The 20,122-nt window shown below is 43.2% G+C and overlaps 2 protein-coding genes across 2 annotated transcripts in view; one reads left to right on the top strand and one right to left on the bottom strand.

The window, feature by feature from the left end:
* The window catches only part of smtnb (smoothelin b), a 49,483-nt gene extending 34,881 nt beyond the window's left edge, over nt 1–14,602 (top strand). Inside the window, 13 exon segments of the mRNA XM_085425573.1 lie at nt 834–907; nt 7,748–7,927; nt 8,138–8,213; nt 8,372–8,404; nt 9,163–9,342; nt 9,549–9,611; nt 9,714–9,786; nt 9,869–10,045; nt 10,138–10,264; nt 10,397–10,548; nt 11,933–12,065; nt 12,067–12,110; nt 13,017–14,602. Of these exon segments, the coding sequence (XP_085281699.1) occupies nt 834–907; nt 7,748–7,927; nt 8,138–8,213; nt 8,372–8,404; nt 9,163–9,342; nt 9,549–9,611; nt 9,714–9,786; nt 9,869–10,045; nt 10,138–10,264; nt 10,397–10,548; nt 11,933–12,065; nt 12,067–12,110; nt 13,017–13,170 (1,466 nt within the window). The 3' untranslated portion in view covers nt 13,171–14,602.
* Nucleotides 14,603–14,703: 101 nt separating this feature from the next.
* selenom (selenoprotein M) lies at nt 14,704–19,358 on the bottom strand. The gene is made up of 6 exons (XM_085425574.1): nt 19,206–19,358; nt 18,432–18,604; nt 17,690–17,725; nt 17,457–17,491; nt 17,292–17,370; nt 14,704–15,317 (listed from the first exon to the last, which is right to left on the bottom strand). The coding sequence occupies exons 2-6, from the start codon at nt 18,525–18,527 to the stop codon at nt 15,087–15,089; spliced, it is 477 nt and encodes a 158-aa protein (XP_085281700.1). The 5' UTR covers nt 18,528–18,604; nt 19,206–19,358; the 3' UTR covers nt 14,704–15,086.
* Nucleotides 19,359–20,122: the final 764 nt, after the last annotated feature.

The following is a 20,122-nucleotide window of genomic DNA, read 5'->3' as shown; positions in this document are numbered from 1 at the left end:
GAATTAGCCTGCCCGCCCACACAGTACAGGCCTTTGTGTGTCATATTCTGTAGTTATTGTCTGCAACACACTTACTTTTTACAGTCAGTGGTTTGAGTGTGAATTTTAAAATGAGAGAAAAATGCCATCAGAGAGGGAACACATTCACTTTGAATGTGGCTCAACATCTTGATAGTACACTCAGGACAGTATGTCGTGATGTAACAGAGACGAATTATCTGCATGATAGAAAAACTTTACAGAAGCGCGAGCGCTACGGCTGCTGTTACAGTCTGTCCAAACAAAGATGTCTAAAGCTTCAGCTCTTCTCAGCGACCAGCATCTAAAACCCAAACAGTTTATTTTAAACTCAGTCTGAACACGTGCGATTCCAGCCCGCTCACCACTTACAGCTCCCTCGTACTCCGAGAGCCGCGCTGCGCTCTGTCACGAGCCTCGCACGGCTCTTTTTCATGTCATGTTCGCTTTAATGTTTTTAGGCTCCTTTTTTGGAATCCTGCCTGTCCTGCTCTGAGTAACAGCAGCCTGTTAATGTGTCTCCAGTTTCCTGCAAAAGCACTGCAAACTCTCTTAAATGTAGACCGAGCTTTGCTGGTTTGCATCAGTCCTGTATTTTATGATATAGCTTTCATGTGTGCGTGTCTGGATGTGGGTGGAAGCGGGTCACATAGAAATGTGCACACCAGGCCAGTGAAGAAAGTGCTTATGTTAAAAGGTGGTGCTATCTTCAGTCATTAGACTTGTGTGCTGTGTATGACACTGTAGTGGTGTGTGTTTGTTTTCACACCAGCTTAAGGTCTTACATTTCTCAAATCTTTGTTTCTCTGTTTCAGAGTTGACCCTCGGCCTAAGAGCCACACCATTTAAGATCTCTTCCTCCAGCTTCTCCTCTGGACCCTCCATCAAGGTACAAACTGCCTTACAAAATGGTTTTGACAAATGGTCACAAAATTGTGGCTACACATAAACCTGACAGATCTTATCAAGCTCGTGTAACAGGCTTGATAAGATCTGCTATTAATTTATAGTTTGAGCTTTTTTTCATCTTCTGTTTTATTTCCAGCGGACCCAGTTAAATTGCACGGTTTCTGCTGCGTTTCTGTCACAACAATCACCTATAAGGTCTGAAAAGCTAGAGAGCCAGGGGAGTGAAGGACACCATGTGTAAGAAAAGGAGGGAGAGGAGGGAAGAACAGTGTTTATCAAACACAGAGCCAGTCACATCTGCCCTTGTAGGGTATATGAAAGAGAGAAGGAGAGAGAGAGAGAAAGAGGGAGGGAGGGAGGTGTTCTGGGTATTCCCGTTTTTCTCTGTAGGTCATGCACGCTGAAAATTATCCAGGAAATGTTTCCTAAATACACCTTCAGTGCTGTGCAAAAGTCTTGAACTATCCCTCATTTCCTTTTTGTAATTTTTAGAAAACCTATTTCTTCAGGCTTTCTAGAGATTTTTTAAAGTTTTCCCTGGACATTGGCTACTTTTTCACTAATTATAAGGCCTTGTAAACATTCAAATGAACATTTTTTTTGCTTTTTAAGCCAGTTAACGGTGACCTATGAGTCGTTCAAGCATGAAACAACATATAACTCAAGGGATCAACCTGTGTTGTATCTAGACAACTTAGCAAAGAACATTTCTTTATGAAAAATGCCAAAGATAACACAGTTTGACGGATATCAAATTATATATTTTTTTTTATCAGCATGACTCCAAAAGTGCTATTAGCTGAAAACTTGGACTATCTCATCCTGGTGTACAGTGTCTCTCTTATCTTATCTCTTAAAAAAACTGAGAAAACTGAACAAGTGGAGGAGAAAACTGGAAGTCTTGGACCTAAACCCCCACTACAGCACTATCTGAAAGTCATTCCCTTACAAAATTGGAAAGAATCCAGGAAAAACCTGACACGGGACCTGAGAGATACGTCTGCCCCGTCAGCTGATCAATCTAGTGTGTGCCAAAGCTGCACTGCACCCATTTTCCTAGCAAAACATAAAGAAATGAGGTGTGGATCATTTGCACAGTGCTGCATGTGCACACACTGCACTGATTGGGTGGATTGGTCTTTCCATAGGATTGGAAAGTTACAGCAGTCAGAAATGACCAAACTATAACCTCTGAGGTCTGGGAGAACAGATAAACTCCCATTTGCCCCATTTCTTAAATCCTTCACTCTACCATGAAAGGAAGCATCCTAGTTAATGGAGAGTGGGTGATTGAGAGAGGAAAGGCACAACAAACACTGTTCTGTTTACTCTTTAATGGCTTTGTGTCCCCCCTCCCCCCGTGTGTTGAGCGCAGTGGTAATCTGATTATGAGATTTGAGAGTAGGTTAATTAGGGCTGGGAAGAGGGTCCACAAGGCTGTGCCTGTGGACCCTCCTTTAGCATAACAGCTTTCTTATAAAAGACAGATTTTTGCATGAAGAAGATAAATCTTCTGCAAGATGTGAGGTTTATCCTAGCATGCAGGTAATGTCTTTAAGTGCAGCTGTGCATAGGATTACTTCTAAACAGTTACCAGACAACAACTGTGCTATCTGTAACTGTTGAGGTTGGTGGATCAGCAATGGGCTCCAGCGACACAGCACAGGTATGACTGCATGCTGGCAGCAGCAGGCAGTGGTTTACAACATCCAGACAGCTGCGTCGTAGTTGTATAAGTTTAACGTAAACACCTTCAGTGAGAAAGCGCAGAGCTGCATTAAGGCTGCTGCTGATATTTCAACAGCTTCTGCTCACCATCGAAGACTAAGCCTCAGTCACCACGCTAATGAGACTGAGAAAAACAACAGACACCGTTGGTTAAGCTGAGCTCAGAGGTTGGTGGGTTGGTTCAGGCAGATGCAGAGACCACCTGTTGCCTGACTTTCTCTGGTTTAGCTTGTGTGTGTGTGTGTGTGTGTGTGTGTGTGTGTGTGTGTGTGTGTGTGTGTGTGTGTGTGTGTGTGTGTGTGTGTGTGTGTGTGTGTGTGTGTGTGTGTGTGTGTAAGAGAGAGAGAAGGTGACATGTCAGGAGGATTGACCTTAAAGAAGCTTACCCACATACCCTTTTCACATTAGTGACTATAAGAGAGTGCACAGGATGGCATGCGTTTGAATAAACTCTTCCTGTTTAGTGATGTTAATTGACCAGAGTGGTTTTGAGATGAAACTGTGATCTGTTTGGGTGGTCTGGCCTTCACTTTGGTGGTCTAACCTGAGCACTTGCAATTTATTTCTATCCCAATAAAAGACGCTGATAGCATCGGCTTTTCTTTTCTAGACGATCACTTTTAAATCAGGAGCCATTTGAGAGACCGGTTAAGATCAAATAACAATGAAAAAGTCCAAATACTGAGTGACTTGTAGTTTTTTATTTCGGCTAAGTGCTCGCAGTGTTTCATTACAATGAGAGTTCATTTTAGGTGGTGGCTAATTAATGTTGGCTTCTGCTCTAAGTGATCGCAGCTGCTCCTGCCTGTTTTGTCCGCTGTCTGTCCATGCTGATCGCTGGCCTTGAACACAAGTACAAATGATGCCTTAGCTTTATAACCATGGCGATGACAGGACAGTTGGCCTTTCCAAAAGTCGCAGAGATTATTTCAAAGCTCTCGGTCACGCTGGTGGTGCTGCCGCATGAACGTGGACGTCTAGGCTCAAAGTCAGTGGCAGATTGTCTCGCTGTCACACAGATGGATGAAAACTCTATTGTTAGCATGCTGTCGATCCATGACGCATGCTGGGTACACAACCGGTTCATGTGTGTCACAGATTTAAGCTTGGTTCACAGACCGGAGGGTAAAGGCTGGGGATGTACTTAATTAATAGAGTAGAGCGATGTCCTCCATGGGTTGGGCTATTGTTCCTGCTGCCGCTAAGCATTTGTATTCACTCTTCGAGCCCACGTCATTCTCATTTGCTTATCTTTAAATTCCAGCGACTGTTGCACTTTGTCAAATTTCTCCCCAGTTCCAGTCCTCATTTTAATCCTAGATTGATGCACTTTACTTTACGTCTTTATGTTTGTCATCAATGATCACATATTTATCATGAAATGCTTCTGTTCACACTGTGTTCATAGATGCAGTATGCACAGTACTATTTGATTTCTGTACTGTGGTGCAGCAAAACGCCTTTGAGTAACTTCATCTTAAGAAGTTTTAATTTAACACAGAAGTACTTGACATCAGCACTGGCTGATTTGACTTTACCCTTGAACGAAATTTTTGAATTGCTGTCCTTCCTAACATCCTTGCCCAGAGCTCTGAAAACAGGGCTTTACTTCATATCCACAGCATGTCTGGTTTTCTCATGGACCTAAATTCTTTGCCCTCTTCCCAAATCTGGAGCTATATCTTGAATGGTAATCATGCAAAATGGCTGAGCTGATGAATCAGGTTGTATTTTGTTAGAAAGCCTTTAGTAAAGGAGGTGTACAACCAGTGTGCAACTTTTTCACCTCAGCCCAGGCCTAGAGCCACATCTAAATGCCTGCTGCCTGCCAGTGGAGGTGTGAAGGACGTGCTTTAGATAAAAGGAAAGTTGAACTGGGAGGTGTGAGTTTCCTGACTTGTGGTCACTACAATTCCACCTCCCCCAGTGCCCCAGATCTAACCAGCTCAGTGGAATAACAGCGGGGCAGGAGATAAATATACACGTCCAGGGCACCTAGAAATGAGTAGGTGTGGGCTGCCTGGGAAACAGGATTCCCTGCATACTCATTGGTTGCAGGGGGGGATTTGCTGGGGGTATAAAGGTCATGCATTGTTTTCTGAGAGGACACTTCTATTCTCACTGAGGCATAGGACACAGCCCTGATCTGACACCTCAGGATAAACTTTTTGGAAACTTGTGGGTATTTCAGCAAAGAGGACATTGGCCAGTGTGAGTTAAAGTTTGTCTGGCCATGCCTGGAGTGAACCTGGACTTCCTCCCAGCCTCTCAGTCTCCTAAGGCTTTGGGAAGCCCAGACAGTGCTTGTGCTGAGTCTGGCCTCGAAGAAGTAATTGGGGACCTGCTTGCTCAGGATGAAGCTGAGGATGAAGAGGAGCAATTTGGTGTGAAGAAATTTGAGGCAACATTGCGCTGTGCCGTGGGGGAGATCCACAGTGACCTGCAAGCCTTTGGGAAGCGAGTGGATGCCCGGCTGGATGAGGCTGCGGCTGAGGTGGCTCCTCTGGCTGAGACAATGTCCAGGTTGCAGGAGGAGAACCTGAGACTGAGGATTCAGCAGGAAAGGCTGATGAGGCAAGTTGAGGCCCTGTGTCAGGTGATGGGGCTACCTGATCCATCACTGCATGAACTTTACAGCAAAGACTGCTCCAGTTTAATTTCTAATAAAAGCAAAACTTCATCCGGTGGTGCTCCATCCTGCATGCAAGAGACTGGGTCTGAAAAACTCCAGGATGCTTCCAGCTGCACTCCCCAACACTCTCTTTCCAGTGCACCTCAGGAAACCCAAGCACACCGTCTCCTGCATAGTCAGTTAAGTGTACCCCAGGAGCCTCTAACGCCCATCCAGCACTCAGTCTCTCTGTCTCCCAGGACAAACGCACCTTCACCGGCCCCTCACCCGCCAACCTTTGCTACGTGCCGCTCCCTCTCTGCTCCCTCTCTGATGGCAAACATTTCTCTCTGCAACAGCATGGTACTGCTCTGTTAATGATTCTGATCATGATCCCTTTAATTCAGATAAGCCACTTGAAGAATGGGACTGTCTTTTTGTGCCAGTGTTGCCAATACCTGCGGATCCGCAGACCATTAATTTTATGTGCCGCAGCAGCGATCCCGTGTTCAAACCACATACTCTGGTCACCTCTTTCAAATCTCTCAGTAAGCTTGACCGTCTCAGCTGACCGTCTCAGCTGCCACAGATTCTGACAGATTGTGTTTATGTGAAGGACTCCACCGCAGTCTGTCACAGAGGTATTCCTGTGCTGTAACACCATGCGTCTCTAATTGTGTCCCGGCTCGCATTCATGGATGCCTGCAAGTGTTCTGTTGAGTGGATGCACTTCCCGGCGGAGGGAAGGATGATTACATTTAGCAGCAGCCTTTTAGTTTGCCATCTGCAGATTGTGTGCCGTGCTCACTTTGGCAGGCACATGAAGATAGAATTGAACGTTTGAAGTCTTTCTTCTGCTTTTTGTTCCTTTTCATTTATAAAGTTGGAATCACGAGTTAGAAAGAAAATGCAAGGAAGGAAAGCAGGTCCCGCAAAGCCACTGAAGGCGTTTTTAACTCGTGTGGCACAGTGTTTTTCAGAAAGGAGCCTAGTAGCAAGACGTCAGGTTAGAAAAGACTGAAAGGCTCTGATTAGATGTGGTCCTCATCTTGAGGCTTGTTTGCTTTTGCAACTATGTAACATACCCTCTGTGTGTGCACTTGTAACCTTTCCAGGGATATTTTAAATTTGCAGCATGAGATTCAGTTATTGAACCATGAAGAGTCTAATCTTGTGGAGGCAGCTGGGACCGCCAGTCAACTACTTTAAGTCAAGGTGACTGGTTTCCATTAAGTGGTAATCCTTTCAGCAGACCGATGTGATAATGAGGGGTGATCTTATCTGATCGTGTTTCTGTATGTCTTTGCCCAGTTTCAGCTTATTTTGCCATTTTTTCTATTTATACTTTTTCACCTGGAACTGGTCAAAGCAGTCTCCCATCACAGAAAAAAAAAACTATCAAAACAGGCTTTTTTAAAATTCCACAATGACTTGGATGTTTATAGGTACACTTAGGCTTAGTTATACATGACTCGACCACAAAGGTTATCGGGGAGCTTCTCACCCCGTGTGCATTCCCCCTGTGGCCTGACTCAGAGACCTTGTCTGGCTGCATTGCCTCCCAGAACATTCTTCATCGGTCGCGGGCCTCTCAGTCCAGCCTGTCCCATGGGTCAGAACTCTGTGTCCAGAAAAGAGTTGAAAACCAGGGACCACCTTTGATCACCCAGTTCTGTGGCTGAGCTGGGCATTGTCCCTCCCTGCTGAGACCTGGTTTGGCTGGGGGACTTCAGTGGGCAGGACTCGGCGGCTGTGGATACAGATGGGACCAGCTGCCTGAGCTATATCTGGACCCAGAGTCGTTTACAGCAAAAGCATTGAGGCCACAGCTAGAACATATAGTCTGCCACAGGCATTCGGCACCATATGAACATGTAAAAGGAATTTGCTATAGGATTCATGGTAACTCTCAATAATGCAACACATTCCCACGTTCCTCAGCTCTGCTCCTCAGCCCTTAGGAGATATTTTTCCTCTGGACTTTTTTATATAGTAATGCGTTGTCCCTATTTTACAGTGAGAGTAAAGCATTGCATCTGTCACATAAACTCGGGTTGGCAGCAGTGTTGTATGATTAAGAAAAATCCATGTGTCAGCAGCACTCCATAAACTAGTGAACAGTAACTTGGCAGGGTTTCTTTTAGCCTCGTGTGCTTATTGTCACTCCCTCGCAGATCATCCCGCTGGAGCTGGCCTAGAGACAAGGAAGTTATTACTGGACAGGAAGTGTCAGACGTACTGTCCCTGCGATGTGTTAGAGCAGCCCTCGGCTTGTTCTGATTACATCTTAAATGTCAGCCACTTTCAAATAAGTTTTCTTTTTTACCCTCCTTCATTTTGGTTCTGGCTCTGGTTTAAGAAGTGTCCTCCCAGTAGCTCACTGATTTCCAACTAAGGTCACGGTTTTCTTTGCAGTCTATGATAATAAATGTGCTCCTGTTCACGCTCTGTGTTGTGTTACTGTGTTCGTTTTGCGCGCAGATGGAGACGGGGCCCGTCGTTGCTTCTGAGCCAGTGTTTTCAGCTGTCTCATCTGTCCAGCGTCACGTCCCACTCATTCCCAATGGCTCTGGCGCTCAGACCAAACCTGCTGAATTCTCCGGGAAACTAACAGCTGAAAAGCTGGCTGCGATCGAGGATGAAGAGCTCCTCGACAAAATGGTACGTCACGCCGGAGCCATAATTCTCAATGATTTAAGTTATTATTTCGATAAAAGTGTGTTTTGATTCAGGCGTGTGGAAAGTTTGTGCATTGACACTAAACCTTGTCACAGCTCTGCATTGTGTGTGTGCAGATTTGTAGCATAGAAAGTACCAATTGGGCAAATTTGCATAGAACGACCCCTCATGTTTCCATCCCCTCTTTCACAGCTCGATGAGTCAAAAGACTTTGAGGAGAGGAAGATGATCCGCGCAGCCATGAGAGACCTCCGTAAAAGAAAGAGAGGTAACATCATGCATCTTACTGTTACTCCAAACTGCATGAAGGCTTTCTTTTTAGATATTTAAAAGCAGTCAGGCCTGATGATTTCTAATTTTCATCTACTTTTTTGTTATTGTTTATACCTTATCTTGACACGTAATTGCCTTTAATTCTGCCCTCAGAGGCCATGCTGGGATGTACTCAAGAAGAAATGGGTAGGACAGGTGGTGTGCAGTGTGCAATAACAATTTATACTTGCCTGTGTTTGCCTTTTTGTGTGCACACACCCTGTCATTGTGAGACCACAACAATCTTAGATGTGGTTTGTGATGGAGGATATTATGAAATTTTTTGGTATCTTGCATGCATCCTGTGTTTTGTTTTTGGGTTTTTTAATGTGTTAAACACTCACCCTACAACAGTTAAGATCTGTTTTTCTGCGGGCACTCACCACGTGGTTTCATTAGGCACCTGCTAATGGTGAGCTCAAATTTAGAGTGGATGCGTCAGTGGATTCGGTGGAAATGAGCATGCAAAGGGTCCAAGAGGGCCTCGGTGATCTAGATATTAGACACAATTTAAGTTAGTAAATCATTAATACTGTGCAGTATGTGTAAATGCATGCGTGTTTTCTGAGAAAAACTACAGCCATCAGTGCAGGTACCAGCGTTTTCAACATCGCAGTGTGTATTTGCTCTCTGTGGTCTATGGTGTTTGCGCAGAACATCTTATTTGACAGCTTTGGCTTGCCTGTTAAGACTCCCACCTGTGGGTGTTTGTGTGCTCAGAAACCCTCACAGTCCCGTGGAAAGAATTCTCAAACATATTGCCTCAAATCTGGAAGGCCTCACTTAATCCAACTTTGTGGCAGTCAGATGAGGTCCTGTCAGCTTATTTAGGACCTCCCTCCTTCTCCTCCTCCTCTTTTTCCACTGACATCATCTCTCTACCATTCCCGTCTCCTCTCCTCCAGACCAGAGAGAAAAGGAACGCGAAACCCGCCTGCAGGAGCTCCGGCAGCAGAGAGAAGACCGGGTGCAGAAAGGTCGTGCCGGGGTCGGAGCGGGAGAGGTGGTCACGAGCAAGGTGGAGAAGTCGGCAGATGGGTCAGCCGTCGGCCAAATCACCAAAACGAACCGCTTTGCTCAGTCTGGTAGTCTCTAATCTTTCTTGAACCAGCATTTCACTGAAGTAAAACCAAAACAATAAAACCAATCTATAAACATTCAAAACAAAGACATTAGCTTGAAAGTAAAAAGAGTAAAATTGTGTTGCATCAAAAAAATTGATTATAAAGACAGAGATGGGAAGAATTTTATAAAGAATGGTCAATTTTAAAAAGTTTTTGTGTGTTTTCAGATGATGGGAGCAAATCAACACGCAGTACTATTGTCGAGTCCAGTTATGTGCAGAAAACAGACAGTGAGTTTTGCTTGCTGGATTTACAAAAACACATTCACTCGAGTGCATTGCATTTTTTTTCTTAATCTTCTCATTAATGTGTCCGTGTGATTGTCGTTCTAGGAGGGACAGTCCAGTCAAAATCATTCAGCTTCACCTCTTCCACCTCCACTAACACGAGCAAAAAAATAGGAAGGTTGGTCACGAGGCATTTGTACTGTTAACTACAGCAGATTTAAACATCTGTGCACTCTCTCAAATTAACCTCCTGGGCTCAGTGTGTTCGACCGCGAGGACGACGCGTCGTCGCGAAGCGGCAGCGGCGGGTTGGCCGCCATCGAGCGAAGGCAGGCGGAGAGGCGCAAGGAGCTGATGAGGGCTCAGACGCTGCCGAAGACATCGGCCATGCAGGCCCGCAAAGCCATGATAGAGAAGCTGGAGAAGGAGGGAGGCGGGTAAGAATAAACAGAAAGGTAGTGCTACCAAAGAAAGAAAAGGAGCAGATGGAGGCATGTAAATATTAACACAAAACTGACTTTTCTTTTAGCCCTGGAAATCAGGCGGTGGCCAAGGTAAACAAAGTCCAGCGCTCCACCAGCTTTGGCGTACCCAATGCAAACTCCATCAAGCAGATGCTCCTCGACTGGTGTCGTGCCAAGACCCGCTCGTATGAGGTGAGCCAGCGATCCTCCACGCTAAGTGCTCATTTTTAATCTTGAACCTGAGCTGAGATGATACTTTGGGAAAGTTTCCACTGCTTATCCATCCCCGTCTGCGTATCTCTTTTGTTTCTTTTTCTTCGTCAGCATGTGGATATTCAGAATTTTTCATCCAGCTGGAGTAACGGCATGGCGTTCTGTGCCCTGGTGCACAATTTCTTCCCCGAAGCCTTTGACTACAACTCCCTGAGCCCGAGCAACCGCAGGCAAAACTTTGAGGTGGCCTTTAGCGCTGCAGAGTGAGTACATGCTGAAGACAGGTTCTTCCTAACATTTGCAGTGACTGTAGGAAACCAATGGAAGAACTACTGTGTTAGGCCTATAGGTGTAGAAGTGATGAGCCAGTTTGATTCGCTGCCCCGCTCCCCTTTATTCTGTGTCGCTGTATGCCGGCATTTGCAGACCAGTGGTATGGGAAAACTTCTCGACCGATGTCCTGCTTTCCCCCTTTCTCCCAGGTTTATCAAAACCCCACTCACGACTGAGCCCATTACTACTCTAATACCGCTGCCTCTAAACCTCCACTCTTCCCTCTCCTATGAGTAACCGCTCTGACACCCCAATCTCCTCCAAACCAGATCCCCACAGGCAATCCCACTCCAAACAGCAAACAGGTTAAAAAAAAAAAACTTCTAAGCTCGCCTCTGTGCCTTGAGTCATGTCCCTCTATTTTAGTCTAAAACTCTTTCCTCTCCTTGTTCTTTTCTTTTTCAAATTCCTCTTTTATGCCACCAGTCTTCACTTTTGGTACCCCCACCCAGCTGTGTGTGCATCTTCACGTGCTCCCAGCAGGATAATGTAAAGCTGAGATATCTCAAGTAGCGAATCGTACTCAGCACTGTGCTGTCACTCAGCCACAGCCCCACCCACTCCCCCAGATCTTCTCACCTTTGTGTTGCACTATCACTCACCTCCCCGGGCACTCCAAATCCCCGCCAATAGTTTATGTTTACTATCTGGATTCTTGATACACACTCAAACACACACTATACTGTGCACCAGTGTGGTTGTTTTTGTTAGTCACTCTGTCGTTGTAACTTTGGGGTTTTTTTTGTGTGTTTTTTGCAGAATCCACGTTGTTTTTTTCATCGTGTCTCGTATTTCACATTGATTATGGTTAAAAAACAACAACAACAACAACAACAACAAAAACATCCTCGTCTCAGTGCACAGAAAAAAACAACAGCAAACAAAAAGGCTAAATGAGCATCGCCTGGCGCTCATTTGACATTTTGTTTTGCCTTTGTGTGTGTGCGTACGTGTTTTTGTCACGCACTGTATGTATGTACTGAGATGTTCATGAAGCATGTCAGCTCATGGATATATTTGTGAACACAGAATGTAATGTGATTGTTTTTTCTTTGTGTTCTTTCTCACTCCTGTTTTTGTTTTTCACTGGCTGCTCACTGCTTTCTTTTTTTTTTCCCACTCCCACTTCCTCATTTTCCCACACTCTCCATCTCTTTGTCTACTCTCTCCGTCCCGTTCCTTCTGTGTCTTTTTATCTGTCCTTTGCCTTTTGTGTTTCCTGTTCTATCCACGTTGTTTCTGTCTTTTTGGGTCCTTTCCTTCCTCTCCCTATTCCCTTCCTCTACCCCCTTCCCCCGCTGGCCGTGGGTGCAGGAAACTAGTGGACTGTCCCCAGCTGCTGGATGTGGACGACATGGTGAAGATGCGTGAGCCAGATTGGAAGTGTGTGTACACGTACCTGCAGGAGTTCTACAGGGGTCTGGTGACGAAGGGCCTGGTTAAAACCAAAAATTCCTCCTAAAGTTGCACCCCAGCTAAAACTGAGCCTATGGTGAGAGAGGGGACGAGCTTGTGAGGGAACCGCACACACTCTGTGGTTCCCGACAGACTTAAAATGTAAAACACAGAAAAACTCCTTTATTGGCTTCTTTTGGATATTTGATGCTTCATGTTAATCTGAAGCTCCAAAGTACCAAACATGGTGTGTGTGTGATAGCATGTGTGTATCTGTATTCTGAGACTATGGCTCAGGCAGAGGGCCAGGACCATCTGCAGATCAGTGCTTTAAAAGGAACTGCCGGATCACAACGTTTCAAACAGAGTTAAGGAAAAAAAACAGAGAAGGATGAAGCCTGCTTTGTGCACCAAGTTTTTATCAAGTGTAAGGTTACAGGTGTTTATGCACTTGGCTTGTCAAGCCTTGTAAAGATACTCTAATAGAAATAAAGTGCAGACTGATTTATGTCCACAGTTCCTGAAATTACTGAAAAAATGTTACGTTGTTGACGTTTATTATCTCATCGGCCCATCTGCTGTTTTTAGGTGCTTTTTCTCTTTGTGGGATTTCTCAGGGGTTAGAGTGTGAGGAGATGTTGCCACCTTGTGGTTACACTCTGCATAGCTCACACTGGAGGTCTCAGTTCTTAAAACTGTTTATTGAAATGCCCAACATTACCCAAGTTTATTTATACAGAGCTTTTAAAGGGTCCATAATGGTTTAGAGCAAATGTGCCAAAGACTCTAGCACACTAAACAGCTTTGGAAAATGTGAAGAGCAGCAAAGTTTCTACTGTTAAAGACCTCCTCCATGGCCATTTATACTATATTCATAGATAAAGAATCATCTATTTGAAAAAGAAAAAGAAACTTGTAGTGAACATGATGATTTCTCCTTCCCAGCTGGTCTTCTGTCTGTTCTGCTTTCTCATGCACGCTGTCCTGTACGCCTGTTCCTCAGGACCCACGCCAACTGCATGCCTTTGCTGGAGGTGGAAGACATGATGATCATGGGTAACAAACCAGACTCCAAATGCGTCTTCACCTACGTGCAGTCTCTGGTCAACCACCTGCGCAGGTATGAGATGTCCATGGGTCGGCCCTGTGACCTCTGACCTGTTTTCGGGCTCCTCCCCCCCCTAACCTTCACCTGATGATGGCCTCCGCTCTGACAGCAGGCTGGGTCAAACAGTTGCACATCTCTGATGGTCGGCTTGGGGATTGTAAGCATGTGTGTATGTATCAGTTAAAATCAGCTTAAAATGTTTTCCGGCAGTGATAATGTGTGTTGCTTATTCTGGACACACACACACTGTCGACACAAAAGTCCAGTAAGAGATCAGCAGCAGCATGATTCTTAAAAAGACCCCTTTGTTTAAAAAAAAAAAAAAAACTCCAAGTAATATTCAACAGGCAGTAGTTTGATCACATTGCTGTTGTACTGAGAAACGGCTCAAGAGAGAAAAAAGAAAAATAGTTTTCTAGTATTTGCAGTTTTTTGCAGTATTTGTACGTGCGTTTTTCTCTGCTACACTTTTGTAAGTACTGTAATGTGTTTGCACTTCTCTCAGTAATCTCACTGAAAAAGAAAAAACTTATTATTTCTATTCAATTTTGGTACTTTTACTTCTTTTTTTAAACCAAACTCATGTTGCTTGAAGTGTTTTAATTAAGTTATTTTCATTTTGATGTAATTGATGAGTATAAGGATTCTTATTACGTGAGCACAGGGATTTTCTGCATTTGTTATTCAAATGGATTCAACATCGTTGCTGTAATCTCACTTTTCTGAAGTCCAAACAGCTACTGAGGACATTTACTGGACATTTGATCCATCCTGTATGACCACACCACCACCACCATCATCATCATCACCATCATATAAGTATGGATGAAAGATGCTAGCTGTTAAACTGAGGTTTGGATTTTTTTTGTATTTCGGTACAAAGAAGTCATTCAGCTGATTTGTGTCATTACTGGCTGTTTGGTGGACAGCACACACACACCTCCCACCACCGCTGCATTGCCCTGCCACACACATTCTCACACAGCTGTTAGAGGGCTCCTTATTTATGCTTGAGTAGTTTTTAATACGGTTAACGCTGGTGTGCACATCGTGCTTTTAAAAGGTTTTGTCGATAAGCTTAAGATGCCACAATGTTATTTTTTCCTGTGTGAAAGCCGGCTTTCAGTACAAACATGAGGATTCATGACTGATAACCAGCCAACTGTATATTTAACTAAATGTAGCTAAGAGGAAACGGGACAAAAATAATTTTAAATGAATATTTTATTTCACTTGTATAAAATTTGGGTTTCTACGAGAAGAAAATTTGGTTTCAGAGTTGATTTAAAAGAAGCTTATTTCTTAGATTTGAGAGATTATTTGAGAACTATCTGCTGCCGACAGAAAAAAAGCTTTCATGAAGCAGTGGAGTATTGTATGTGTGTATGTGTGTGTGTGTATATATATGAGAGCTAAAACACATTATTTCATTTTTCTGTGCACCACAGTTCAATGTGAAATAAACCAATTTGAGAAACAAACGTGTGTTTGTGTGGGATTATTGCTTGGAAGGCTATCCATGGTCCCGGCAGCGTGGGATATCTGCACACAAACACTCAGCACAAAAAGAGCCAGAGCACACTTCTTTTTAAAAATGGTTTACTTTCCATGCACTTGAGTCTTTTTGTGCGCATCAGCCCAACCCACCAGAACACGCAGCATCAACCCCAGGCTAGTCAGACGATTTTCAGCCTGAGGCTTCATTTAGTTTCACAGTAGGTCAGAGGCAATCATAGACACACAAAAGAGCTCAAGCTCATTACAACAGATGACAACACAATGGACAGTGGCGTAAAAAAAATGGTGCAAATTCAGACTGTGGAGCGTCTACAAAGGCCTGCTGACGGGCTCATCTGTAATCTGCTAGGCTCTGAAATTACAAACATTTCTGTCACCTGTGATAATCAGCTGGTTGTGGAGCAGCTAAGGGAGCTAGAGGGGTACTGTTACTGCTGATGTCTACTCTTACAGGTCAGTGTGTTTGACTTCTGTGCTGGGCTCTGAGGAGCCACTCTCGGTGGCTATAGATGAAGCAGAAGGCTGGTAGGCAGGCTCATTTTTGAACGGGCTGTCTTTGGCAGGAGAGAAGCGGAACTCCTCCGGCACCTCAGCCTCGGCCTGAGCCTTCTTGTAGAAACCCAGTTTCCCCAGCAGCTCATTTATCTCAGAGCGGGTCATGTCAGACAGGGCGACGCGCTGCGGAGGAAACACACTTGTTATAAAAGGACCATTAAACTGTGCTCTAAACAAAAGACACTGATCTGCGATATATTAATAGTGCAGTAAAGCTGAGCTGAACATTGATGGGTTTAAAGAAACCTGAAAAAACATTAAACCTGCACAAATGAATTATGTGTCGTGTGAAAAGATCACTCGTGATGAAACTACAAAGCTCTGAAACATTTTACATTTCTTTTGGATCCTTGTTACAGTTTTCTGGCCAATGTGCTGCTCTTTTTAATGTCATAACAGACAGTTGTATTTATACAACCCATTCAAAAGCATGGGAACTGGCCCAAAGAGCTTTCCAGTGGAGGCTGATTAACAATGCAAACATACAAGACGTCACAGGAAGGAACAACAGGTGCAAAAAAAAAAAAAAAGCGATAAAGGCTGTTAACCACAACCACGGCAACAAATGCAGGAGTTAAGAAAAAATAAGGCTATATAAAAGATATGGCTGAAGTTAAAAACAAAATAACACCTGAGAACAGGAAAAGTAAAAAGGAGAAAAATCTGATTAAATCATAACAGTACTTTAAAATTTCAAAGAAGCCTCAGATCAAACAAAGTGATCTGCGAGTCATTCCACGGAAATGCTCCCGGCATTTACAAAAATATTACACTTGAAAAACACTTTAGGGTTACAATTTATTTCCACATTCAAATAAAACGTTATCCGAACTATTACATCTTCTCGAATATTCAGTTCAACAATTTTTTTTTGTTTGTTAAGTGATAAATAAGTTTGACCATCACAAAAATGCTCATCCCCACAGTCAAGTATAGTGATTCAATGCTGTATTTTGACCACAAAAATATGCTTTTTACCATTTAAAACGCCATAATAGGACTACCACATATATTTTAAACATGACACAACAAAGCTGAACTTGTGTAACTGCATGAGAAAAGTCTATTGTTTTGAATTGCTAGTGGTAAGTGGTTTATCTGAATTCCTCTCTTATTTAATAATTTGAAGCTTTTAGTTAAAGTCACTGGTGTTACTCACTTTACTTTTAGGGAAGTGCAAAATACATAAATTGATTAAATGACAGAACTTAATGAATATGAGGTGACTGACAGCATGTCAGGTGACTGACATGCTGTGACTCCCAATTACACAAAAACATTACAAGCTGTTTCTGGAGTAAAACTTTAGTATTTTATGTAAATTCTAACTGTTCTGTATCATTATCAATCTTTTTATCAAGTACGTCTAATTTGGGTGTCTAATATCTCAGCAGATGGTTCACTGCGTCACTGTTTTTTTGTCACATAAAATAAAACATGTCATATTTGACCAGATAATTTCACAGCCATTGAATTTTGTTACACTTAAGGCTTAACATATGAAGGATTACTTACTTTTAACTGTATGAAATTAATAAGACAATCTGCTGATTTGTTGCACGATTATTATAACCGACTACGTGGCTGAAGAGCCTGAGGAAATAATATTCATTAAAACGCCTGAAGACTTGCAGAAGGAGTAAGGAAACACCGTTGAGGGAAAAAAAAAGAATCACAGCACAACCAGGCTTTGAAATTTGGTGGGAAAAAAGCTGTCATTTTTTGTAAATAAATAGTCAGTTAAGTAATAATTTAGTTCAAGTTTAAATGTTAGAAGTAAGTTCTTGTCATATCAAAGTGGGATATATCTGTAGAATGACCTGTGCTCTGCAGATTTCTTGTTTCCTTCTGAAGTTATTTTAATCCAAAAGACGGGAAAAGCTCAGAGCCTGCTCAGCGGTCACAGGACACCTGTTTGTCATCATTTCAGCTGTAATCTCTTCGAGTAATGATGTCAAGTGTTGGTGGTGAGATGCTTTACTTCAGTTGTTAAACTGAATCTGACATTCAGCACAAACGAGTGTCATATTTGCTGCAAGTAAACAACAAATACAATTTAAAAAAGTAAAATAAAAGAAAGGCACAACACACACTTACGTCCAGCTCTTCATAATAATGGTTCAGGAGGACAAGCTCAGGGTCTGCGCCAGGAATGTGCTTCATCACCAGGTTATGGCTGAGGTGGTGCTCAGGGATTAAACAGCGTGCAGTTTATGAGCAGATATTTCTAAAGAGTAACAGTGCACTTCAGTGAAAGGATACTAAAGAGGAATATCCTGGATCACAAAGGCTTTGACCTGCAGACAGAGGTTTGGATTAGTGTTTTCCACTCAGTTTGGGTTTCAGTGGCAAATGTGTCAGGGATTATGTGAAACTCTAAACTAAAATGTTCCTCAGAGAGAAAAAACTTCTAGGCAGGAGTAAGGCTTTAGCCTGCCTCTGACCCCTGGCTCTCAGTGTTTTGTCACTTTTGTTCACATAACAGGGCAACTTGCCTCTCTGAGCCTGTTCAGCTGTCATCCACCACACGTCTGAGGAAAGACAACAACACAAGAAACAAGAAAAAGTTACATCCAGAGCTCGTGTTTCAGAAATGGGGCTTTACAAGAACTGGAAACATGATTACTGAACACACGTCATCTGCAACTGTAATGCATCTTTATACAGAAAAAAAATCATTTATGTGCTGGTATCACTGCGAGCTTTTACTTTGAAGAACGCTTAGTACGGCCCCAGGGAAGGCCACCCGACCTATTTTTGCTGATATCTGAGCCTCAGGTATAAGGCGTGACTAACACTACAATAACAACAGATCATGATTTGCTTCAGTGATGCTGGCAAGTAGGTGACTGGGTAGGTGACACCCTGGGGGAAACTGCACAGATCTCAAAAGAAAAAGGTGTAGAGTTTCAGTCTTTGTGCAGGACCGCCTGTTACACACCCTGTGCCCCCCTTTTAAGCTTCCACCAAGTCACTTTGTGATGACGATTTTAGGGTTACTAAAATAGTAACAATGTGAATTAGAGACCGTGTTCTTCATTAGATCGCAGGCCATTCAAGCACGGAGGCATCCATTCACCTTAGTACACATCTGTCCTGGTCACGCATGCGCCCAATCCAAAAATGTTTAAAAGCAGGGCACCCATTCACACGTTTAAACGATAATTGGCCCTGACACGATTATTTCCGTGTTCTTCTTTATGCGGAGGATTATGAAAAAATAAAGCCTTATGTTACCTCCACCCTCGCTCTTGCCAGCCCCTCCAGCTTCTTCAGATCCACATCATAAGCCGAGGCGCAGTGAAGTAAACTGGCCAACACGATCAGCCACATTTCTCCTGCTTCAGATCGAGGAGCCGCACTCGCTCTTCACCGGGACCAGTACCTGCAGATGATTGAAGGTAACCGAGCTATGGAAGAGGAGGGAGGAGAGATGATGAGCAGCTATGTCACGTCCGGACCTTTTGCCACGTCAAATATTTTTGTGGCGGAGAGAGGAGCAGGCGTGGTTAGCGCGCTCATTGGTTATTCCAGGCTTCCTTATGGATTTCATGCGCGCTCTATAGGCTGTCACAGGCGGTGTAATTGTAGAGATGGACAACGGAAAGAGCTCTGTTATTGTCTGCGTGCTCTTCTTTTTTTTGATGTCCTTTTGTGCAAAGTGACACATGTTACATTAATAACAGCATAATTTTAAATTCCTAAATGCACTGGATTATATGGTAGACTGATCCTGAAGGTGAACTATGCAAAGTTATTTAGTCTGTGTAATCTTGGATTTAGGAGGATTAAAGAAGATCGATTGTTGTAAAGGATTGTGGTTGAAAAACTCAGAGTCCCGTGAAGGAAATGTGATATTTACCAAGTCAAGGACTATTTAATGAGTCACAACCCTGTGTGGGAGCAGACTTTTCAGGTGTCTGATCCCCGCACTACAAAAGTTCTCACAGTGACCGGTGAGCGCTGAGCTCAAGAAATATTAGATCCGAATATGAAATAAATCCAACTTACTTGTATTTTACCTTCTTTCGCTGTTCTCCTGTTTAAATATAAAGGATAGATCTTCCTATATAAACATTTCTGGGAAGAAGAAAAACTGGAGCTGTTTGCTGTGTTTGCACTGCTCTGTTTCCGGGGTTAAAGCAGGTGACGGTATGTAAACCATTAGTTGAAACAACAGGGAGGAGGAGGACCTCCCCTTGAGTTAAGAAGGGTGTCAGGTTTACAATCTCACTTGAAAAAACCGTGGAAATAAGTTGCGCCAACATCAATGAGGTAAACTACAACTTCACAGCTCACCTCCCTGAACTCACTGTGCTGTTGATCAGCTTCTTTGTTTTCAGGATGTCCCTTTCAGGACTGCTGTGCTGAGACTTCTTACGCGTCAAGTGAAGCTCATTTGTGTGAAACTCGTTTATAAATAGACTTCACTGGTGCCACCGGTGACAAATAAGTCAGTCACAACACTGGGACAAATGTTATGTTTTTATTAGGGCTGTCAGTCGATTAAAATATTTAGTCGCGATTAATCGCATACTTATCAATAGTTAACTCAAGATTAATAGCAAATTAATCAGATTTGTTTTTTAAATCTGTTCTAAAGAAACTTCAACAGCATACTCTTCATGTTTCTAATACCCTTAACAGTATGGGAGTGAACAAATATACTTGCTTTATGCAAATATGTTTTTATTGCAACAATTCAAAACAATGAAAAGTCCAAAATACTCTTCAGAAAAACCTCAAAGGTACTGAATGCTCAAATATCTAAATTATCAGCACCGGGAAAAGATCAGGTATGCTATACCATGTTAAAACAACTCAGTGAGTCCGCTAAAGATCTTTTGTGGATTTATCTCTAAATATCAAAGTGGGTTTAGAAGAAGGAGGAATACTATGGATCCAGTTTTATGTTTGGAACATGAAGT

The sequence above is a fragment of the Rhamphochromis longiceps genome, linkage group LG12 (genome assembly GCF_057381845.1).
Source record: "Rhamphochromis longiceps isolate RC_006_pf linkage group LG12, R_longiceps_female_GT1.1, whole genome shotgun sequence".
Classification (NCBI taxonomy): Eukaryota; Metazoa; Chordata; class Actinopteri; order Cichliformes; family Cichlidae; genus Rhamphochromis; species Rhamphochromis longiceps.
The sequence above is the reverse complement of the archived record's forward strand: the minus strand, read 5'-3'. Positions and strand labels throughout refer to the sequence as shown.